At 41.9% G+C, this 25,576-nt stretch overlaps 1 protein-coding gene across 4 annotated transcripts in view; it reads left to right on the top strand.

Moving 5' to 3' along the window:
* GIGYF2 (GRB10 interacting GYF protein 2) overlaps positions 1-25,576 on the top strand; it is a 138,016-nt gene that overhangs the window by 97,587 nt on the left and 14,853 nt on the right. For all 4 annotated transcript variants that reach the window (XM_020787358.3, XM_020787360.3, XM_020787359.3 and 1 more), the window contains exons 13-19: positions 6,933-7,092; positions 8,465-8,631; positions 9,936-10,027; positions 19,254-19,361; positions 20,308-20,408; positions 21,446-21,546; positions 22,266-22,424. In XM_020787358.3, the coding sequence (XP_020643017.3) occupies positions 6,933-7,092; positions 8,465-8,631; positions 9,936-10,027; positions 19,254-19,361; positions 20,308-20,408; positions 21,446-21,546; positions 22,266-22,424 (888 nt within the window). The remainder of the gene's footprint in view (positions 1-6,932; positions 7,093-8,464; positions 8,632-9,935; positions 10,028-19,253; positions 19,362-20,307; positions 20,409-21,445; positions 21,547-22,265; positions 22,425-25,576) is intronic.

Here is a 25,576-nt window from a genome sequence, read left to right on the forward strand (position 1 = left end):
ATGAGATGGATTGACTACTAAGGAAGCCAAAGGCTTGAGTCTGCAAGAGCTAAGCAGGGCAGTTGAGAACAGGACATTTTGGATATCACTTATTCATGGTCAACTTGACAACACATAACAGCAACAACAATTTTGTGAAGATCACTCATTCATGCAGTTGCTGTAAGTTGAAGATGACTTGATGGCACATTACAACATTTTGTGAATTTTTTTAAGGAAATGAATTCCTTGGAAAAATTTCCATTCTGTCAGTGCCCATATGACAGCAACATTCATGCTTCATTGTACACCAGTGCAAAATCCTCAGGTGTAACCTTTTCCAGAACACAATATTTCTGATCAAGACCAATTTCCCCACTAATTTAATTTATAGAGTTGGTTGAGCAACAAAATTGGTTCAGCACTCTTATTGCAAGATAGAACAGCAAAAAAAATACATGCCAAGTGGGATGTTCACATATAATAGGGATTTTAATAGTTCAGCAGGGTCTTGCTTCAATTCATTTAGATGGCTTTTTCAGTGTAACTGCCAGTAAGGTCTATAAATTCCCCTTTGGAAACAGGGAAAGAAACCCCCTCCCAGTCCTTAAATTGCAGGTAATGGTCATGAAGATAGGTTCTCAAAAAAATATTTCACATAACACTTATCTTATAATTTGCTTTTAATTCCAGTTTTCTGATTCATACAGAAGCTGTACATTGTTTCTGACCAAAAACTGTTATTTTAAATCCTTTCTACTTTACTACAGTATTCATTTTGAACATTCAAAGTAGCCAAAAGTTGTAAGTTAAAAATAGATTTAAAAACATATTATTAAAAGCAAGAAGAGATAAGGCAGCATTAAATCTTCCAGCAGTTTAAAGTTTTTAAATGTAAAAACTTTATATCATCAGCATGCCAAACCTAAGCTTGTCCAAAACAGAAATTACACATCAGGACAATTAAAACGCAGAGATTTTACAGTTTCTTTCAGAACAAAGCATAGTTTCTCATGATCCACACAAAGGCTTTGCTGTAGTCTATAAATCATAGGTAGTAATCCCCATCATGGGGAATAGGTAGGCAGCAATCCCCTTCATGGATTGCTGCTTTGTTGTGGTGAAGGGGCTTGAGTAATTCAGAGAAGCTACGGGCTATGCCATGCAGGGACACCCAAGACGGACAGGTCATAGTGAAGAGTTCCGACTAATGCGATCCAACTGGAGCAGGAACTGGCAAGCCACACCAGTATCTTTGCCAAGAAAACTTAATGGACAGAAAGAAAAGGCTGTAAGATATGACACTGGAAGATGAGCCCCTCAGGTGGGAAGGCATCCAACATGCTACTGAGGAAGAGCAGAGGACAAGTATGAGTAGTTCCAGAGCTAATAAAGTGTTTGGGCCAAAGCCAAAAGGAAGCTCAGCTGCGGACGTGCCTAGAAGTGAAAGGAAACTCCGATGGTGCAAAGAAAAATACTGCACAGGAACCTGGAATGTAAGATCTATGAACCTAGGTAAGCTGGAGGAGATCAAACAGGAGATGGCAAGAATAAACATTAACACCCTGGGCATTAGTGAATTAAAATGGATGTGAATGGGCGAATTCAATTCAGTCATTGTGGGCAAGAATCCCATTGAATAAATGGAGTAGCCCTCATAGTCAACAAAAGAATGGGAAAAGCTGTACTGGGATACAATCTCAAAAATGATAGAATGATTTCAATACGAATCCAAGGCAGACCTTTCAACATCACAATAATCCAAGTTTATGCACCAACCATAATGCTGAAGAGGCTGAAATTGACCAAATCTATGAAGACTTACAACACCTTCTAGAACTGACACCAAAGAAAGATGTTCTTGTCATTATAGGGGACTGGAGTGTTAAAGTAGGGAGTCAAGAGATTAAAAAAAACAACAGGTAAGTTTGGCCTTGGAGTTCAAAATGAAGCAGGGCAAAGGCTAATAGAGTTCTGTCAAGAGAACAACCTGGTCACCACAAACACTTTTCCAACAACACAAGAGGCGACACTACTTTAAAGTATGAAAAAAGGACAGCAACCCAAGGTATATCCCTAATGTCAGGGGTCTCAACTTCTGTATTCTCAGTTCTCTCCAGGCAGTTCAGGATGATCACATTACAAGCCATTTTTGTTGGACATGGAGATTGGTTTGTTTAAAAAAAGACTTAAAGGATGTCTATTTCCACATTAGCATCTGACCATCGTACCAAAATATTTCTGGTTCTCTATAGCCATCACGATTTCCAATTGAAGGTACTACATTTGGACTCTCCAGGGCCCCAAGGGTCCTCAAAAATGCATGGTTGTCATTGCAGCCCAGTTCAGATTAAGGGGCATAATGCATAATGACATGCCCTTACACAGGCAACTGGCCTATGGTGGCATCATGAAAGAGACACCTCAAAACTGCCCTTCACGGTACTATCTAGCTACTGCACAAACAAGGATAAATTGTGAGAAATCTTACCTCACACTGACACAAATCATCCGCATCAAATGTGTTTGCGTTTCCAGTTCAGGAGGATCCATTAATCTGCGAAGATGGCAAGATTCTTCACCCATTAAAAACCTGAGGTTTGAATATGCTTGGAATATTATTCACCTATGAGGCATATACTTTCACATGCTTGAAATTCTTCTATAACGTTGGCTTATAAATATTAATGGTACAGATTCCTTCACTTCACAGAACCTATTTTAGCTGAGACAGTATCTGTTTCCTTAAATACAGTGATGGTATTTCAACTACATCTGAAAGAATCCAATCTTTCAATATCTTTCTTAAAGGTCTGTTGATTGGCAGTTGTGTTCAATAAACCAATAAATCACTCTTCTTCTAAACTTTTTGCTCACCGTTCTGCTAAGAACTAAATTCCAGACACTTAAGCTGCTGGCAATGCCATGGTCTTCAATGCTCTTGAAACATAAGTTGTCCATTTGAATCTCTCCCTACTGTAGATTTGAATCTTATTATGAAGACTGCTTTCTTCATTATGGTGATTTTGGCTAGAAGAGCCAGTGAATTGTGTGTCATATATTCAGTTTCAGATGGACAGTCTCACATTGTTTCCAGTCATTATGTTTATTCCTATGATGCCATCACTGTTCCGTACTTCACAACTGGTAGTGTTACCATCTTTTACCAAATCCACAGTCACCACTGGAGAGATCTTTGCATAACCTGGATGTTAGGAGAATATTGGTATATCTAGGACAAAATAATTCAGGAAGACTAATCACCTCTTTGTTATCAAGGACATTGTAAAGGATAGAAGCAGCAAAATTTGCATTTTTGAAAGGATTGCCACTACATGATATCTATAAAGCTGCTATCTAATCTCAGTCCGTAACATTTGTCAAATACTACAGGCTATACATTTGTGCCCAGAGAGATGTTTCTTTTAGCAGTCCTCTGTGATATCTTGACTAGGTGCTTGCTAGTTGAATCACAGAAGACCATGAAGAAGAAGGACAGGTTACTCACCTATAAATGTGTCTCTTTGAGTGGTCATTCTGTTTACTCACACAAACCTCTCACCTCCCCACTAATCACATTTTTCCTGGTAGCTTTGTAGCAGAGAGGTTGAAACAGGTAAGGAGAAGGGACATGTACAGTAGGCTAGGGAGGAGGTGAAAGCGCTGGACATGCAGCCTCTAGAAAATTCTGATTGTGGACCACATAGGTGCAGTAACCCAGGTGTGTGAATGCACAGGATTAGCACTTGCTGAAAGACAGTTACAGATGAGCCACCTGTACTCCCAAATACTTTTTGCTATATAAAAGTTGTGAGAATTTAATACTTTTTACATTTAGTTTTTTGGATACTTTCCCAGTTTTAATTCTCTCAATGGAAGAGACCTAAAAATATATGAATACGCTCCTTACTACTCAATTCACCTGCTCGAAAGCAGGAATGTAATTTATGAAGATATAGACAAGACCATAGAATATTGTATGTTGTTCCTAATATTACCATTGTTTGTAGTTCTTTTGGCGTGATTTCTGAGATCTGCAACTGCTTATAGTACTGTGTGAAATTTCTTGATATTGTTCCCAAAGCCCCAGTGACTACGGGGACCACTGAAGTGTGTTTGTTCCAGAGGTGAGATGTTTTGATTGCCAGGTCTCTGTACTTTGTTAGTTTTTCCAGTTCTTTATTTTCAACTCTGGCATCTCCCAGAATTGCAATGTCAATGATCCAGACATTTCTTAGTTCTATTACTACTATGTCTGGTGTGTTATGTTCAAGGTGTCTGATTGGATCCAGAAATCGCACAAGATCTTGATTTCCTCATTTTCTGATACCTTCTCTACCTGATGTTCTGATGGGTTTTTGGAGGCCGGCAAGTTACATTTTTTGCATAATGACCAGTGCACTAACTTTGCTACTCTATCATGTCTAACTTTATAATCTGTTTGTGCAATCTTTGGACATTCACAGATGAGGTGTGACACAGTTTCATCTTTTTCTTGGCAGAGTCAACATTTGTTGTTAGTGGTTGTTGTTCAGAACACACCCAAAGAGCCCAAAAAACCCACAGCAACCATTAGATCCCAGCCGTGAAAGTCTTCGCGAATACATTTATTGTTAGCACTAACTCCTTGGATCTTAGTTTTCATCACATTAATTTGGGGTGCTTGTTCTTGTGCAGCAAAAATCAAGCCTTCGTTTTCTTAAGGGTCCCCAGTTTTATCCATGCCCATGTTGAATTATGATCATACTTTCCATCAGTATTTCTCAGGTGTTGTCCATGTAGTGGTTTATTTTTTCCAGCTGTTTAATTTATTTTCAAATAAATCAAACTGAACTGTAACAAGAAGCTAAATGACTGAATGGAGATTGTTGTACTTTGGATTATTATGAGAAGGCAAGACTCCCTAAAAATGACAATAATGCTATGATGAACAGCAATAGGAAAAAAGGAAGTCAAAACAGAGGTGGATCAACTCAGTAAGGAAAGCTATGTCCTCTATTTTACAACATCTGAGCAGGGCTATAAATGGTTGATTTCTGGAAATAATTATTCATAAGCACACCATGATTTGGAAGTAACTTGATGGCACATAATAACATAAAATGTTGTGTATGTAACAGTTTGGGAAACTGATTGGGCTCCCATTTGCAAGATTGGAAAATTATATCAGAACAGTACATCATTTTCCAGCACTTTTAATGTTGTCTATACATATTATGTCATTTCTGATAACTTGGTGTTTCAAGAAAATTCAGACTAAAATGTATACAGACAGGCAAAACTGTTTTATTAAACTTTTAACACTTCTGCCAAGATCTGCTGTTCGTCTGCATTATTCTAAAATGTTTAAAGTCTGATGCCAGTATCATATTGATCTTACAAATGGAAAGAATAAGGCTGCACTTAGTTATTTTTAGAGTAATAAGCCTATTTGAACCTGAAGATTGTTTCTGAGTAAATATGCCTAAAATCAGGCAGCATATGTCTTAAGCTGGTTAAGTTAGTGTGTCCTGGTTGTTGTGGGTTTTTCGGGCTTCTTGGCCGTGTTCTGAAGGTGGTTTTTCCTAACGTTTCGCCAGTCTCTGTGGCCGGCATCTTCAGAGGACAGCAAACTGTGTGTCCTATTTATAATTTAGATCCCACTTTAGAAAGGGAATCAGGCCTTAGCTTATAGAGTGATTTGCTTCCAAATGGTTTCTGTGGCATGCATCACTCCCCACAGAGGTTCCCTGTATTCTCTTAAAATTCTTTGTTGCGACTTAATGGTAGCAGTACAAAACTTAATAAGTTGCTGCATGAGCAAGTAATACTTCATTATATGTGGGAAAGGTTCATTCTAAGGGGATGAACCATAACTCAACTGTCTTCTGGAGGCCTTGACACACTTACCATTGTCTCCAAACTTTAAGAGCTAACAGAGCTGATCAGTTAATTTTTTTTTCCAAATCGAAGTGAACAGAGATGCATAATGTGCCTGTCTAGCAAGAAGGATAAAGAATCAAAATAAATACAGTGGTGCCTCGCATAGCGAGGTTAATCCGTTCCGGATTAACCTTCGCTATAGCGAAACATCGCTGAACGGGACAGGGAAAGCCATTGGAACGCATTAAACATCGTTTAATGCGTTCCAAAAGGCTCCTTTACTCACCATTCAGTGAAGTTTCCTATGGCCGGCAGCCATTTTCGCGCCCTCGTTAAGTGAAGGGAGGGCGCGAAAACGCTGCGCGCTGCCATTTTGTCCGCCGAACAGCTGATCGTCGGGGCTTCGTTTTGCGAAGATCGGTAAGCGTTTCGCCCTATCTAAAAGTCGTTGAGCGATCGCATTAGCGATCCCAAAAAAGGGATCGCTATGCGATTTCGTCGTTGTACGGTGCGCTCGTTAAGCGAGGCACCACTGTATGTAGGAAAGTGGGAGAAGGCCTATTGTTATTTGCTCTTGGCCATGGATCTACCTGCTACAGATGGCCAGGTTGGTTTTGTATCTGTTATCTTTAACTACAGCTGTTAAAGACATCTTATTCGGACAAGCTTTTCACCTGTTTGATGAAGCAGTTTTAAATAATGTGCACAGTCCATTTTTATTCATGCATTTTAACTGATTTACTTTCTATAATTATAATTTTAGATTTTATCAAATATTTTAATTTTTTATCATGGGAAGGCAGGATAGCCAGCTAATAAACAAGTGCTTAGTTTCTAATTTATTGCACAGCTATCTTTTCTACAGCTCCAAGAGAAGCTGTATACATCTTCTATGCAGCTCAAAGGGAAGCTGTATAAAAGCTACTTGTGATAGTACTTTATTTTTTCTTTAGTAAAAATGTTTTTTCCCTTGTGTTCTTGTGCTTCACCAGTTGTGAAGTTAGTGTTTATAGGGCATCTAATTCTGATAACTATTTAATTTAACAGCAGTCACAATAACAGTGTTTGCTATGGTTTCATTCTTATTGCAGCAAGCAGAAAAAATGGTGGCATATTTGCAGGATAGCGCCCTGGACGATGAAAGACTAGCAACCAAACTTCAAGAGCAAAGAGCAAAGGGTACTTCAATATCATTACACCCTGAGGCCATGCAAAAGTGGTTCTACAAAGATCCACAAGGAGAAATTCAAGGTATGCCTTTATCGTTTCCCATTTTTCAAAATTTTTATTGGACTATTAAGAGAAGTCTCATAGCAACTACAGTGGTGCCCCGCATAGCGAGGTTAATCCGTTCCGGATTAACCTTCGCTATGGGGAAACATCGTTAAGCAGAACGGGGAAACCCATTGGGCCCAAATTGGGTTCCAAATGGGCCCAAAATCACCATTCTCTGATGTTTCCCCATGTTCCGGTGGCCATTTTGGGTGTCCCGGCGGCCATTTTGGGTGTTCCGGCGGCCATTTTGGGTGTCCTGGTGGCCATTTTGAGTGTCTTGGTGGCCATTTTGAGTGTACCGGCGGCCATTTTGGTGTTCCGGTGGCCATTTTGGGTGTCCCGACGGCCATTTTGGGTGTTCCAACGGCCATTTTGGGTGTTCCAACGGCCATTTTGGGTGTCCGGCAGCCATTTTGGGTGTTCCGACGGCCATTTTGGGTGTCCGGCAGCCATTTTGGGTGTCCGGCGGCCATTTTAGAACCGCCTAACAGCTGTTCCCCCGTCGCAATGCGAGCATGCCCTCGCATTAGCGATGGGGAAATCCGCATCGCAATGCGGATTCATTGTTAAACGGTGCGCTTGTTATGTGAGGCACCACTGTATAGCATATCTTCATTGATACACTGACAACTACTGTGGTACACGGATTTTACGCTGTCAGATTAGGACTGGTGAAGATATGGTTCAGTTTTGCAATCAGCTGGAGGCTCAGTGGATGATCTTGGATCAGTCACACTCAAGCCAAATCTACTATACAGAATTGTGAGGATAAAATGGGAACAAGCATGCAGTCTAGTTGGACAAAAGTCAGGATTTAAATAGTACCATGAAATGGAATAAATGTGTATGGCTTTTTTTGGAGGGGAATGCCAGTATACTTAAGAGCAAATTCATACTGGCTGTGATTGTTGGGTACTGTGCTCCGCACAGTTTTGTCTCATGTAGAGATGGAGGTATTCGTATATGAGTATCCCCGCACAGATGATGTTAACAAGTGTCCAGCCCAATGGGGCTGGATGGTCCACTCACTGATCCATCGCAGATGTGGACGGTACGATTCTACCAATGGCTCTGTACGGTGCGATCCACTCGCCACTCCTGGCAGGAGGACAAGCCTCACTGCAAGGTTGAAGAGTCGTGAGCAGATTGCTCACTGCAGAGCCATTGGTAGAATCGTGCCATCCACGTCGGATCAGTGAGTGCACCATCCGACCCCATAGGGCTGGACCCTCGTTAACGCCACCTGTGCCGGGATGTTCATATTTGTATATGAATATGAATGTCCCCATCTCTAGTCTCGTGTCTCCAGGGGCTTCATGTTTTGTATCTTATGTGTCTTGGTTGGCAGGTCCTTTCAGTAACCAGGAGATGGCAGAATGGTTTCAAGCTGGGTATTTTACAATGTCACTACTAGTGAAAAGAGCATGTGATGAGAGCTTCCAGCCACTTGGAGACATCATGAAAATCTGGGGCAGGGTCCCTTTTACTCCTGGTCCAGCACCACCTCTCCATATGGTAAGTATGTGGTATATGAAAACAATGGTTTTTAAAGGTACAGTGCTACAGTAACCTTGAAGGAAGCTACCAGGATTTATTTTTAACATACAGTGGTGCCCCGCATAGCGACGATAATCCGTTCAGAAAAAATCGTTGCTATCCGGATTCGTCGCTATGCGGGGCAAAAAAGCCCATAGGAACGCATTAAAACACATTTAATGCGTTCCTATGGGCAAAAAAACTCACCATTATCTGGAAATCCTTGATGCGGCCGCCATTTTCGCTGCCCGGTAAGCGAGGAAAGGGCGCGAAAACTGCGGGCGGCCATTTTCTTTATCCGGCGGCCATTTTTGAAACCGCCGATCAGCTGTTAGAAAAAACATCCAAAATCGGTAAGCGAAATGCTTACCGATCATCGCAAAGCGATTTTTGACCATCTAAAACATCGTTATGCGATCGCTTTTGCGATTGCAAAAAAACGCGTCGCTATGCGGGTTCGTTGTTAAACAAATCGCTCGTTATGCGGGGCACCACTGTACGTGTAACAGGAGGCACTGTGCATATTAAGGGAGTGGTGCTCACAATAACAGGAAGTGAAACAGGCAGCAGTCTTTTTCACTTAGAATTGTTATTGAATAGTCTTTGTAAGACCCAAAGACCTTCAGTTGCTTCTTCAATTTGGGTCTAGTTGAGCTGCTTTCTAGATATGACAAAATAGTGGCAGGAATAGTCTTTTCCTCAAAACTCAGACATTTCTGCTCCCTCCTTATTAAGGGGTAATTGTTCCCCATCCTTTTAACCCTTCCTGCTCTGCTTTATTTTTGTTGCTGTGGCTTGATTGCATATCAGATTCTGCTATTCCCTTTTTCTCAGTACTAACAGAAGTAAGGAGGAGTGCATCAGATATTCTTCCTGGTAGAATTATGGACTATAGAATCTGTTTGCATATGTACTTTAAGTTCTCACTTTAAATTAGTCTATCTTCTTTTTATAAACTTTAAAGATTATTTTAAGTCTTGTGTTTTATAAAACAGAATAATCTTTAATATTTTCTGTTTTATAGCATTTTATACAAAATACTTTATGCTCATAATTAATTTCAAGTCATATAATCAAAGCTGTGTGTACTCAGTAATTCACTGTAAAAGAATTTGGTATTTGATATATAATTTCTCATCTAGAATTGTTAACATAACATAATGTTCCAAAAGCAATGTTCCAGTTGTTATGATTGCAGATTTAAGCATGAAAATCAAGGTGCAATGTCTTGTTAAAGTTCATATTTTGTCCCAATTCAATTACTGGTTTGTTCACATCCACAGGGTGAGTTGGACCAGGAACGGCTGACTAGGCAGCAGGAACTCACGGCCATGTACCAAATGCAACATCTCCAGTACCAGCAATTTTTATTACAGTGAGTTTTCATAATATTTGACAACAGCTGTGCTTTGCTGTTTTAATTATCTGGAATCAGCTCTGTATCAATGGTGGAGTTTGTTTTTTTGTAGAAGTGGCCATTTTCCCAGTCCGTGTCAGATTTGTATGTGCTCAATCATAAGTTCTTCTTCCTTGGCCTCTGTGAATTATACCCTGGGTGATTCATGCCTGCACAGAGCCTCAGAGCCTCATCAGAAGATTCTGCGGTAGCAATAAACGTATTAGAATATGCCCCCCATATAAGTACCTTGGCACCAAGCATTCTCTTTCAGTTCTTTCAACCTCCACATTGAGAGCCTCATAATTCTGCTTCTGTGAGTAAAAGAGAAAGAGAGCTTATTCTTAATTCCTTCCTGTTATCAATCTTTTTTTCTTTTAAACTATTAGATTAAACTCATTATCATCAGAGATTTTTCCTTTCCTTCTCTCAGCTCTGGCCGCAGCACCCCCCCTTTAATCATCAGTTTTTCTCCTCAATTGTTTTCTCCTGCTCATGGCCCCTTTGGGCCCATTTAATAACTGCATTCCTCCTGTACCCATTGCTAAATTTTTAAGCACTGAATTCTTCGATCTTGCCTCTCGAGGCTAAAACTCTGACTTGGGGAATAATCCTTACAACCAGTTCAAATGGCCCAACCTCCCTGTAGGGCCACTTCCCAAACCAAAGCAATGGAAAAAGCCATTACTGAATCATCGAAACAGTGTCAATTGGCTACACCAGCTCATTCCAATTCTCCATCTGCATCGTCTAAGACCTCCAAGACACACAAATCGAAACCCTTGATACTGAAGTCCTCGACTTCAAAAACAACCTCTAAACGTCAGAGACCTACTGAAGCTGCTCCAGCTCCGGAGCTTGTTCCTCCTAAATGAGCCAAACAGTCTAAGCCTACAGACATCCCATCATAACCACAACAACTCTCTGAATCAATCTCCCTCAGATGATGACAAACTTCCGTCCCATCAACCCCATTCTCAGTCTCCAGAATGGGGTGATAGAGTCAACCGACTGTCCTCTCCTCCCAGTCCACAACCTTATATTCCTTCCAGCAATTCTTCGGTTATTCCATCGCCCAAGGATTTCCATCCCAAACAGCTCAACACCGTTCCATATTCGATGACCTCGGATCAGCCACTGATCCCTAACCAGAACCATCAAAATCAACAATCTTGACAGCTCACTTCATCGTGTGTGGTTCGAACCCACGCTCAGCGTGCATCAGGGTGCCATTTGTCCCGACCAGTGCTCTGCTCAACAAACTGTGCTGACTAGTCAACCAGGTGTTTTACACGGTTTGATAATACCATCCATCTAGTAGTTGGCCTACCTCTCGACAATCATCAGTGTCGAAGCGGCCACATCACCGAGACGTGGAGATACCTCAACCTGCTCCCCACTTGGTATCTAAAAAACCTCGGACCGACGAGCAGATTTCATCCACACGTGAGTCTTTTGCAGCCCCAGCCTCCTGATATTTTCCTACTATAATAAATGATGGAAATCACTCTTCATGCTTGCCATCGCCAGGGTCTGTTTATTCTACTGCTATGACATCGCATCAGCAACCTCTGTTTCCACATCACAGAGACACAGGCTCTAATATCAACAATCCTCAATATTCATCCTGGTCCATGGACACATGCTCCATCCCGTCACATCAAGACAGTTCCCATCCTCCGGTAAATCAAAGTCATCAACCCTAGCACTGTTATGACACCAAGCTTGACACTGACGTCCATTCCTACCAATCAAGGTCCGTTGACGCTCAACCATCTTTCCATGTAAGTGATCCTCAACATCAACAGATGTCCATGGACATGCCACCTCCATCTTTTTTGACTAATAACCAGTAATACTATGAAACTCAGCCTCTCGACACCGAAGTCAATCAACAGTCCGTCAACTCCAGATGCGACCTCGATGACTCTGACCATGGATCTTGGCCACAGACTCCATCGGTATTACTTACCTCTCCAGAGTCGGACATTGTGGATACCGACCCACCATCACCAGCAGAGGATTTCCAGACCTATGCCCAACTTATGATTCACATGGCTAAATCCCTTGATCTACAAATCCACCAACCATCGACAGAACCAGCCGATCATCTGTATGATCTTATCTCTAAAAATACAACCACTCCAGTACACATATCAGTGTTGCAATCTCTCCTTAGTACTGTGCATAGATCCTGAACAAACCCAGCTTCCTCCTTTACCATGTCTAAGTGGATTGATAACCTCTGTAGAATCCATGACCCAGGGGCCGTTTTCAAAGCCTCTCAGTCAAAGCCTCTCAGTCGCGATCTCGACACTGACAATCTCTCATACCACCAAATAAAGAGAGCCGACGAATAGACTCCATGGGTAGATGGCCTTACTCTTCCGCAGCCTTCACCATGTGGGTCGCTAATTATTAAGGAAGCCATGGGAGCTTACCAACGCTTCCTTTGGGACAATATATCCTCCTTTATTGAATCCCTGCTAGAGATTCAAACCTTCCAACAAGAAGGTCTCTCTGTTGCTAAACAACAGATGCTTTCCGCCCGCCATACCATAGATGCTACAGCCAAGTCCATGGCTGCTGCAGTATTCCTACACCGTTTTTCCTGGCTCAGAACAGCCGGCTTAGTCGAAGATGCTCGGGCACATGTTGAAGACCTCCCCTTTGATGGAGCAGGTCTTTCTCATGCTGAAACTGATGATATACTAAAGAATGTACCAAAAAAATGTTCAGCAGCCAGACGTTGGGGAGTTCACCTTTCCTACCAGCAACGTCCTCAACAAAATCACTGGAAACGACCCTTTAACTTGTACCAGAGGTTCTAATGAGACCCTCCCCAACAAACCTCTTAAATCCATGCTTCAAAAACCAAAGAGCCAAAACCCAGCAACAGCCTGCCACTAGGCGGAATGACCAGAAACCCAAACACCATGTTTGACACTCCTCTGACTGAGATCACCACCCACTCCACCAAACGTGCCCTCTGGAAACACTTACCTGCATGGGAATCCATCACCACAGATTCCTGGGTACTCTCTATCATCAAAAACAGCTACCGCATCCACTTCCTGAAACTTCCTCTGACAACACACTTTGTTACTCCTCCGTCACAACCCCTGCAAGAGGAAATAAATTTACTTCTCAAAGATGCCATACAGCCCATCTATCAAAACAACACTGGGTTTTTCTCTCACTATTTCACCATCCCGAAGAAAGATGGGGGACTTCGCCCTATTCTAGATTTAAGATTATTAAACAACTACATCCTCACCACAAAATTCCACATGGTTACTCTAGAATCAGTTCTTCGCTTACTTCAAAAAAATGACTGGTTCACCATCATAGACCTAAGAGATGCTTACTTTCATATTGCAATACATCCTGCACACAGAAAATTCCTTCGTTTCCAACTTGGATCACAAGCATACCAATTCAAAAGACTCCCATTGGACCTTGCAACCGCTCTGAGAGTGTTCACCAAGTGCATGGCACTGGTAGCCGCCTACCTCAGACTTCAAAACATTCTCATCTTTCCATATATCAACGACTGGCTCCTTGTAGCACACTCCTGTCGCAAAGCTCAATGAGACACCTGTTTCACCCTCGCCCTTCTTTGCGATCTCAGTCTAACTATCAACAAACAGAAATCAAATTAAAACCTACAAGGACTATACATTACATAGGCGTGCTCAGGGACTCCACACGAGCTCACATGTTCCTTCCTGCAGAAAAGAGACAAAATCTCACCTTACTTCGTGGCTTTGATACCTGCCTTAACAGTGCAATGAGCTCTAGGCACCATGGCCTCTATGACGTCAGTTGAACAGCATGTGCATCTCAAAATGGTTTCTGACCCTACTCGATCCTAACAGACTTTCCCCACACTCTCCTAAGAATCACTCCAGAACTGGCCTCTCAATTTCATTGGTGGCATTCCCATACCAACCTTTCTATTGGGTGACCATTCCAACAACCTCGCCCACAAATACAAGTCACTACTGATGCCAGTCGCACCAGCTGGGGGACTCATTGCAGATCCCTCACAGTTCACGCCAAATGGTCTCACAGAGAAAAACTGCTTCGCATAAATGAGCTGGAGCTACTAATTGTCATCAAGGCCTGAAAGGCTTTCAGAAACCTTCTTGTAGGAAAAATGGTACAGATTGCCACCGACAACACCACAGAGATGTACTACATCCTAAAACAAGGCAGCACCCACTCCCTAGGTTTCCTCTACCTAGCGGCCAACCTCTGGGAGTGGTGTCTGCAACATCACACCTGTCTTACAGCCGTATACATCGGTGGTCAAGACAGTGACCTAGCAGACTCGCTCAGCCATACTGATGCCCACTCTCACTAGTGGGAACTAGATCAATCAGTATTCTGCCAACTATGCTGGAAATGGGGCACACAGACTCTCTATCTCTTTGCCTCCTGAGCGAAATGGAAATGCCAACTGTATTGCTCCTGAGCGGGAATAAGAAAACATTCCCAGGGAGACGCGTTTCTCAGCCATTGGCCCAAGACTTATACCTACCTTTTTTCCACCGTTCCCTCTCCTCCACAAAGTTGTCATCCGTCTACAACAAAACAAAACCAATGCCATCATTATAGCCCCTTGGTGGCCGAGACAGACTTGGTTCCCAGTTCTCCTCAGTCTCTCATCAGACAGCCACCATCTCCCCCACCTGTCACACCTTCTCACACAGAACAACTCCCAAGTCCTACACCTGGACTTACCTGTTCTGCAGCTGGCAGCATGGAGGATTCTCCCTCGTTAATGAACATTCTTCATCATGCCAAAAAACCATCCACAAGGAAAGCCTACCTGTACAAATGGAAGAAATTTCAATCCTTCGCCAAATCTTCCTCATCATCCTCCATCAATCCATCACTTTCCACTGTTCTCCACTTCCTCCTATATATCAAATACAAGGCCTCTCCATCTCATCCTTGAAAGTCTACCTTTCGGCAACAATATCATACCAACCTCCAAATTCTCCAGCAGCAAACTTCTTCAAACATCCAACAACGAAACGTTTTCTTAAAGGTCCCTCTCATATCTACCCTGATAGTTGACCTCCTCCACAGTGGTCACTAACTCTTGTTTTGAAACAGCTTACCAAAGCTCCTTTTGAAACATTAGCTACAACTGACTTAAGACTCATCACCTTTAAAACAGATTTTCTTGTAGCCATCACCTCAGCCCGACGAACTAGTGAATTGGCAGCTTTACGCTATGACTGCCCTTCTCTACCTCCTTCATGGATTGCTGCCTTGTCATGGCAAAGGGGTTTGAGTAATTCAGAGAAGCTATAGGCTATGCCGTGCAGGGACACCCAAGATGGACAGGTCATAGTGGAGAGTTCCGACTAAACACAATGCACCTGGAGTAGGAATTGGCAAACCACTCCAGTATCTTTGCCAAGAATACCCCAAGAACAGAAACAAAAGGCTAAAATATATGATTCTGGAAGATGGGACCCTCAGGTCGGAAGATGTCCAACATGCTACTGAGTGGAGGACAAGTACAAGTAGCTCCAGAGCTAATGAAGTGATTGGGCCAAAGCCAAAAGGATGTTCAGCTGTGGACACGCCTGGAAGTGAAAGGAAAGTCCGATGCTGCAAAGAAAAATACTGCATAGGAAACTGGAATGTAAGATCCATGAACCTTGGCAAGCTGGATGTGGTCAAACAGGAGATGGCAAGAATAAACATTGATATCCTGGGCATCAGTGAACTAAAATGGATGGGAACAGGCAAATTCAATTCAGATTACTATCATATCTACTATTGTGGGCAAGAAGCCCATAGAAGGAATGGAATAGCCCTCATAGTCAACAAAAGAGTGGGAAAAGCTATAATGGGATATAATCTCAAAAATGATAGAATGATGTCAATACGAATCCAAGGCAGACCTTTCAACATCACAATAATCCAAGTTTATGCACCAACCACCAATGCTGAAGAAGCTGAAATTGACCAATTCTATGAAGACTTACAACACCTTCTAGAACTGACACAAAAGAAATATGTTCTTGTCATTATAGGGGACTGGAGTGTTAAAGTAGGGGGTCAAGAGATTAAAAAAACAACAGGTAAGTTTGGCCTTGGAGTTCAAAACGAAGCAGGGCAAAGGCTAATAGAGTTCTGTCAAGAGAAGAAGCTGGTCATCACAAACACTCTTTTCCAACAGCACAAGAGGCGACTCTATACATGGAAATCACCAGATGGGCAATATCGAAATCAGATTGATTATATTCTCTGCAGCCAAAGATGGAGAAGCTCTATACAGTCAGCAAAAACAAGACCTGGAGCTGGTTGTGGCTCTGATCATCAGCTTCTTATAGCAAAACTCAAGCTTATACTGAAGAAAGTAGGAAAAACCATTGGGCTGGTCAGGTATAATCTAAACCAAAACCCTTATGAATACACAGTGGAAGTGAAGAACAGATTTAAGGAACTAGATTTGGTGGACAGAGTGCCTTAAGAACTATGGATGGAGCTCGTAACGTATAGGAGGCAGCAACAAAAACCATCCCAAAGAAAAGGAAATGCAAGAAAGTAAAGTGGCTGTCCAACAAGGTCTTACAAATAGCAGAAAAGAGAAAGGAAACAAAATGCAAGGGAGATAGGGAAAGTTACAGAAAATTGAATGCAGACTTCCAAAGAATAGAAAGGAGAGACAAGAGGGCCTTCTTAAATGAACAATGCAAAGAAATAGAGGAAAATAATAGAAAAGGAAAAACCAGAGATCTGTTCAGGAAAATCGGATATTAAAGGAAAATTTTGAGCAAAGATGGACATGGTAAAGGACAAAAATGGTAGGGACCTAATAAAAGCAGAAGACATCAAGAAGAGGTGGCAATAAAACACAGAGGTATTATACCAGAAAGATCTGGATGTCCTGGACAACCCAGATAGTGTGGTTGGTGACCTTGAACCAGACTTTCTGGAGAGTGATATCAAGTGAGCCTTAGAAAGCATGGCTAACAACGAGGCCAGTGGAGGTGGTGGCATTTCAGCTCAACTATTAAAATCTTAAAAGATGACACTGTTAAGGTGCTACACTCAATATGCCAGCAAGTTTGGAAAACTCAGCAGTGGCCAGAGGATTGGAAAAGATCAGTCTACATCCCAATCCCAAAGAAGGGCAGTGCTAAAGAATGCTCCAACTACTGTATAATTGTACTCATTTCAGACGCTAGGAAAGTTATGCTCAAAATCTTCCAAGGTATGCTTCAGCAGTATGTGGACCAAGAACTCCCAGAAGTACAAGCTGGATTTCGAAGAGGCAGAGGAACTAGAGACCAAATTGCTAATATGCGCTGGATTATGGGGAAAGCCAGAGAGTTCAAGAAAAACCTCTACTTCTGCTTCATTGACTATGCAGAAGCCTTTGACTGTGTGGACCACAGCAAACTACGGCAATTTCTTAAAGAAATGGGAGTGCCTGACCACCTTATCTATCTCCTGAAAAATCTATATGTGGGACAGGAAGCAACAGTTAGAACTGGATATGGAACAACTGATTGGTTCAAAATTGGGAAAGGAGCATGACAAGGCTGTATATTGTCTCCCTGGTTATTTAACTTATATGCAGAATACATCATGCGAAAGGCTGGACTGGAGGAATCCCAAACCGGAATTAAAATTGCTGGAAGAAATATCAACAACCTCCGATAGGCAGATGATACCACTCTGATGGCAGAAAGTGAGGAGGAATTAAAGAACCTCTTAATGAGGGTGAAAGAGGAGAGAGCCAGAAATGGTCTGAAGTTCAACATCAACAAAACTAAGATTATGGCCACTGGTCCCATCACATCCTGGGAAATAGAAGGGGAAGATATGGTGGCAGTGATAGATTTTACTTTTCTGGGTTCCATGATCACTGCAGATGGTGACAGCAGCCCCGAAATTAAAAGACACCTGCTTCTTAGGAGGAAAGCAATGACAAACCTCGACAGCATCTTAAATAGCGGAGACATCACCTTGCCAACAAAAGTCCGCATAGTCAAAGCTATGGTTTTTCCAGTAGCGATGTATGAAAGTGAGAGCTGGACCATAAAGAAGCCTGAACTGCCAAAGATTTGATGTTTTTGAACTGTGGTGTTGGAGGAGACTCTTGAGAGTGTCCTGGACTGCAAAGAGAATAAACCTGTCCATTCTAAAGGAAATCAACCCTGAGTGCTCACTGGAAGGACAGATCCTGAAGCTCAGGCTCCAATACTTTGGTCATCTCATGAGAAGAGTAGACTCTCTGGAAAAGATCCTGATGTTGGGAAAGTGTGAAGGCAAGAGGAGAAGGGGACGACAGAGGACGAGATTGTTGGACAGTGTCATCGAAGCTACCAATATGAATTTGACTCAACTCCGGTAGCAGTGGAAGACAGGAGGGCCTGGCGTGCTCTGGTCCCTGGGGTCACGAAGAGTCAGACACAACGACGAAACAGTAACAACATCCTCCAATGTACCATACAAACACTGACTGTTGAAGTGAGAACATTACAGCCAAGAGAAACAAATCTAATGGTTGTTGTGGGTTTTTTGGGCTCTTTGGCCGTGTTCTGAAGGTTGTTTTTCCTAATGTTTCGCTAGTTTCTGTGGCCGGCACAGAGTGCTGTCCTGTGAAGATGCCGGCCACAGAGACTGGCGAAACGTTAGGAAGAACAAACTTCAGAACACGGTCAAAGAGCCCGAAAAACCATTAGATCCCGGCCATGAAACCCTTCGCAAATACAGAAACAAATCTCTTTATAATATATTTATGTAACTGATATTTATTCTCTTCGGGGAGAATGACTTAACTGAATACATTGGGAGGTTAACTTAGCTTGTGTATCAGTGAGATAAACATACATGTACAGTAGTTGCTAATCATACCAGTTATTGCTCACACTTCAATAATCTCCAGCTATTTGTTTTCAGCCCCCTGTACCATAAGTGATCTCATTCCATAGAGTCCTCTGACAAATAGATGTGCTTTTGGGGGGAGTTTTTACAGAGGGAGGGTGAGAATTATTTTGAATAATGATTTTTCTTATCAAGTGTCATCCAGTTTTCCTCTGGGTGGCAGGTGTTCTGGTTTATGGTGATTTAGTGTGCTATTACTTTGATACATGTTTTAGGAGTTCTGTTTTATATATTTTTAGCCATTCACTGGATAAGTAGAGTGAACTTTTTCCATTCTTTTTTCAAGACAACAGTATGCACAGGTAATGGCACAGCAGCAAAAAGCAGCTCTCTCATCTCAGCAGCAACAGCAACTGGCTCTCCTTTTGCAACAATTCCAGGCACTTAAAATGAGGTAAGAGTTTAGATTTCAGCATCGATTCACATCTTGTACAATAATAAACCCATTATATTCAATACAAAAATGCAGTCAATCACGGGTCATTGACAAATAGATATGCATGTGTGTGTACATGCACAGATCTGTCATATTGAGTTTTCACACTGGGGGACTGTGGTCTTGGGGTGACTTGCCACCCACCAGGGCTGTTTTTGTGTTGCCTCGTTCTCTCCCTGCCCTTGATTTTCAAGCCAAAAAATGAATTGTCACTCCTGGAGTACTCCAGGAATGCCATGTCACCTTTCAGATAGTTAATATGCCACATTTCATCATTTAAAAAATAAAACAAAAACATGTCTAGTCTTTTCCAGCTTCATTCTGGTTTGCGAGTTGCATTATGAAAAGCAGTCTGTATAGCCCTCGAGCAGAAAATTGGGTTCTGGACTTCTTAATATTACCCACCCCCAGTTATACTTGAAACATCACTTGAGATATATACTGTATAATATGGCCCTTGATGAAGGTACATCATTCAGTTTGCACCAACTCAAAATTATTTCTTTTCCCATCTCCTTTCTGTCACTCTGCAGATGCAGTGCTCTTATTTAACACAGGTTTCCATGGGTAAAATTGTGAGGGAGATATTTTCAGCTATTTGTCTTCCTCACTGTAGCCTGCGTGCCTCCATAACCTGTTTCAGAGGGTTGTGGGAATATTTTTGAAAGCTGTATCTCCCTTAGAACAGGAGATGGGAGACTATGTGAGGAAGAGGCTGTTGCTGAAAATCATCTCTTCACTCTGTTTGTGCCAGTACCACTATGGCTATGGACTACAGCTTTTAATTGGCTTGTGGTATCCAATTAGTTGATTCATGTATAATCGATTCCAACTACGAAAACAGCACAATACATCGATAGAAATTTATGGGATAGCATATTGAACCTTTCTTTTACTATTGCAGAAAAGCTGAGCAGAACATGGGGCCACCTGTATCAAGATCTGTGTCAGTGCCAGACACTGGCTCAATTTGGGAGCTTCAGTCAGCAGCTCCGCCAGCTACAGGTAAGAAACCAGTTTGGAACACTGTGATGTTGGCTACATTTCACATAATACCAAAGCATGATTTGCAACACAACACTATGTGTTTTTAGTAGTATCCAGAGAATCACAACTTGTAAAACCATGTTTTGTGAGTAATTTTCAGAGTGGGAATAGTTTGGGATTTATACTTTACTCTCAGCAGCTGCCAGGCTAAATTGCACCAGATTGTTTTGTATTAGCTTAAATCCTGTTGTGTGCAGTGGCACTAATGTCATAATTAACAGCAAATTGACACTGATTAAAGTCTTCCTTTAACAAGGTGCACCCAATTTTGCTGCATTGTGTATGAGTTGCATGCTCCCTGAAATTGCCTTACTGACAAGCATTTTGTTGTTGCTGCTTGGCATCATCTGTCTTGTGCATGAGGAGCTATGCAATTGAGTTTCAGCCAATTAGTGATTTCTGTGAATACTACCATGTTTCCCCGAAAATAAGACAGGGTCTTATATTAATTTTTGTTCCAAAAAACACATTAGGGTTTATTTTCAAGGGGTGTTTTATTTTACAGTCATGTCATCTTCTGGTTGCAGCATAATGGAGCACAAGGGTGGAGGGCGGGGTTTCACTTAAATAGGGCTTATTTTGGGGGTAGGGCTTATATTACGAGCATCCTGAAAAATCATACTAGGACTTATTTTCAGGTTAGGTCTTATTTTTGGGGGAACAGGGTATCTTATGGAGACAGGAAGGAGCTTGTGTACTTTATTAATGTCATTTTAATATAATTTGTTTTGTGCATATCTATTAGTAATGCAAAATGCTTTCTCTAAAAGAATTTGATGTTTATTTTCATTTGTATACTCTCTTGCTGTTTTTTTTTAATTGTTTTCTGTTCACTTTAGCTTTCTTCAGTGAGAGAAAATAATTCATCCCATATCATTTAGAGGGATGTATTGACTAACATGATCCATGTCTACATTAGTTTCTAATTTCTATTCTCTCTTAATTTTAAAGTGTGTTACTTTACCAAAACGTATTTTTCTCCATTTGCTTTGCAGTTTGGGAAGGAAACAGTGTCTGGGATCTCCCAATTGATAATACATCTCAGGGACCATCTCTAGAACAGTTACAGCAGCTTGAAAAGGCTAAGGCTGCAAAGGTAAAAGAAGAAGAAACATATTATTCTACTACCTGTCATTGGCAATCCCAGTTTGTTTTGCTTGTTTTAAAGAACAACTGTGACATTGCCTGTGCTGATCTGCAGTGATTGGGGTTCCACATGTTATTAATTAGTTGTTAATTCTGAATGAGGCATTGTTGTTCTACAAGTGATCACAAGGAGATGTAAACCATCTCCTTGCCTGGGAATACCAGATATGGTGAAGGATATACAGTGGTGCCCTCGCTTAACGGGCACCCCATTTAACGACGAAATCGCATATCAACGAACTTTTTGCGATTGCTTTTGCGATTGCATTGCAATGTTTTAAATGGGGAAAAATCGCTTTGTGATGATCAGTACCCTGTTTCGCTTACCGATTATCGCAAAGCAATGATTTTCCCCCAGCTGTGATTAGGGACAGATTCCTCACTTACCGGGCAGTGAAAATGGCCACCGTATGGAGGATCTTCACTTAAAGGTCAGTTTTAAGCCCATAGGAACACATTGAAGGGGTTTCAATGCATTCCTATGGGCTTTTAAAAATCTCATAGCAACGAAATCGCTCTGCAGCGATTTTTGCTGCACCGATTAACGTCGCTATGCGAGGCACTGCTGTAAACCATTTAATATCATAACTAACAAACATCTTGCAGCTAGTGTAAATGATATATCAGTTTCTCTGGCTCTTATCTATAATATTACTTTTGTTACTTCAGCTAGAACAGGAGCGAAGAGAAGCTGAACTAAGGGCCAAAAGAGAAGAAGAGGAGAGGAAGAGACAGGAGGACATTCGGAGACAACAGGAAGAACTAATCAGGAGGCAAGAGGAAGAGAGAAAAAGAAGAGAAGAGGAGGAAATGGCTCGCAGGAAGCAGGTAACATTTCAGATATATACAATGTGTTATAAAGAGAACAGTTTTTACAAATGTGCATGGTCATGAAGCACTCATGATGTTGTAGCATTGCAGTGAAAACTATAGAATCATTAACGGATGCCTGAAGTTAAACTCTGTTAATAAAATGAGGTGACTAATAAGCATTGCACCCAGTAACATATGGAGAAGAGATAGCAGCTAATAGTGAAAGACTCAACGCATCTGCATCAATTGTTCACCCACTCTTTGGCTACCATCCTGCCCCTCCGAGATTAAAATCAAGGAAGAATGTTTTGAGAACATATGTGAGTCTTGAAGGAACAATAGGAAGAATGTGGAAAGAAAGAACTGCTGACCTCTTAAAATGGATGGAATCTCAGGAAAATCTAGTTCCTGACCACATGGAGAACTGGGTTATTTAGCTTTGGACTAGAGTTGGTAGAACCAAACTGAACCTAAGAATATGACTTATTCACACTGACACAGTCCTTTGTAAATGTGAAAAAGAGCAGGCAGCTTCAGGCCTATATAAATATCTATGCCTCTTAACATGGAGCATGGAAGGTTTGATGTTAGCTGTCCCAAATTAGTTGGTTGTTATTTGACAAAAAAAATCTGATACATTTATTAATTGTGCTGTGGTACTTCAGACATGAACAAAGGAAGAATTGCGAAATTGGTTGGTCAGTTTAATTATTACCTTTTTTTATTTGTTTGTTTGTTTGTTTGTTTGTTTGTTTATTTAATTATTTATTTAACTTATATGCCGCCCACAGTACCCGAAGGACTCTGGGTGGCTTACAGCATTTAAAATAAAATAAAAAGGCAAAATAATTAAAATGCAATTAAAATATATATTCTAGAAATTGCCATCAGACTCACAGCTGATATTATTTTAGTTAAAAGCCTTCTGGAACAGGAAGGTTTTGACCTGGTGCCGAAATGTCATCAGCGTCGGCGCTAGACAAATCTCAGTCGGGAGGTCATTCCATAATCTGGGGGCAGCTGCCGAAAAGGCCCTTTCTCTACAAGCCCTCCCTCTTATCTCCTTAAGGGACGGCTTTTTCAAAAGGGCCCCCTGGTTAGATCTTAACTGTCGAGTAGGTTCATATGGAAGGAGGCGGTCCTTCAGGTATCCAGGGCCCAAGCTGTTTAGGGCTTTATACATCAAAACAAGCACTTTGAATTGGGCTCGGGCAGCAACTGGTAGCCAGTGTAACTTAAAACAGAATCGGCTTGATATGTTCCCTAGCGGCCCCACCACTCACCAGCCGTGCAGCTCAATTCTGAACCAGCTGCATTCGCCGGACCGTCTTTAAAGGCAGCCCCATGTAGAGTGCATTGCAGTAATCTATGCGAGTTGTTACCAATGCGTGTGTAACTGTCATGAGACCCCGCTTGTCCAGGTAGGGCCGTAGCTGGTATAATTTCTGCAGCTGAAGGAAGGAGCCTCTGGCCACCAAGTCCACCTGGGTTTCCAGTGTTAGACTGGCGTCCAGGAGCACCCCCAAGCTGCGGACCCTGTCCCTTTGGGGGAGTGTAACCCCATTCAGGGCAGGGAAATGGCCCTCCAACCTGTCCGGTGAAGCACCCACTAACAGCACTTCCGTCTTGTCTGGATTGAGTTTCAATTTATTAACCCTCATCCAGTCCATTATCAGGTCCAGACACGCGTTCAGCACAGAAACCGCCTCACCTGGATTGGTGGAAAATGAGAGGTAGAGCTGAGTATCATCAGCATATTGCTGACTTCTCAGCCCAAACCTCCTGGTGACCTCTCCCAGCGGTTTCATGTAGATGTTAAACAGCATGGGGGACAGTATTGAGCCCTGAGGAACCCCATGACATAAATGCCATGGGGCAGAGCAACTATCCCCCACACCACCCTCTGGACACGTTCAGCCAGGAAGGAGCGGAACCATTGTAAAGCAGTGCCCCTAATTCCCAACCCAGCCAGCCTATCCAGAAGAACACCATGGTTGATGGTGTCGAAAGCCACTGAGAGGTCCAGGAGTATCAACAGGGTTGCACTCCCCCTGTCTCTCTCCCTGCAAAGGTCATCATACAGGGTGACTAAGGCAGTCTCTGTACAAAAACTAGGCCTGAAACGTTTCATCCAGCAGTGCGTGGAGTTGCCCAGCCACAACACTTTGCCCAAATAAGGAAGGTTCGCTACTGGTCGGTAGTTAACCACTAGCTTTGGGTCCAGGTTAGGCTTTTTAAGGAGTGGACGAATTACTGCCTCTTTCAAGGTGGTAGTGACCACTCCCTCTCTTAAAGAGGCGTTCACAGCATATAAATAAATATGCTTTATAATTAGTGAAACTAGTTTGTCTGTTAGATGTGGTTTTAACTTCTCAGTGTTTACTTTAGAAACTACTATTCTATCTGCAAATCTTCAAAAATACTTATTTATTTCTCCCTTCACAAGACAACTTAAAAAAACAAAAAGGGGAATAATATTGCAGTACAGCAAATTACTCTGATATTAATTTAATGTAATAATAATAATGCTGATTCACACAAAATTAAAACAAGGTCAACAGAACCTGAAGCTCATTTCAGAATGTTCGACTTCAAAATGTTCTCAACAAAAAAACCCACAAATTATACTTTCATTTTGCACTTGAAAACATAAATACAGTGGTGCCTCGACTTACGAACGTCCCTACTTGTGACCATTTTGAGTTACGACCAGCTCCGACCGCAAAATTTTGCTTCTGCTTGCAACTGGAGCTTCCACTTACAAACATAAAAGGCGGGAAATGCAAATTTCTAACTGTAGGTGGCGACGAGGCTGCTTCTTTATAGCCCTTTTGCCCCAGCAGTTAGAGAGAGTGCGTGGGAGGAGGCTTGGGACTGCCTCGCTTCTGCTTCTGAGTGTGTGTGTGCGTGCGTTGGCAGGGAGGCTTTGGGCTGCCTAGTAAGGCAAGGTGCTGCTTTTTTTGCTTTTTAAAAACTGTTCTGGTTGTTTTTGCAGCATGGTTTTGAGCGGGGGGGTTATGTTTCTGTGTTGTGATCAGTCTTGGGGTTTTTTGTGTTTGGTTTTTTTCCCCCATTTTTAATGGGTCTTGGATGGTTTTGTTGCTTTTTGGAGTATTTTCCCCATTTCCAATGGGTCTTGGGGGGTTTGTTGGTTGGTTGGTTTTTTC

Source organism: Pogona vitticeps, chromosome 3 (genome assembly GCF_051106095.1).
Source record: "Pogona vitticeps strain Pit_001003342236 chromosome 3, PviZW2.1, whole genome shotgun sequence".
Lineage (NCBI taxonomy): Eukaryota > Metazoa > Chordata > Lepidosauria > Squamata > Agamidae > Pogona > Pogona vitticeps.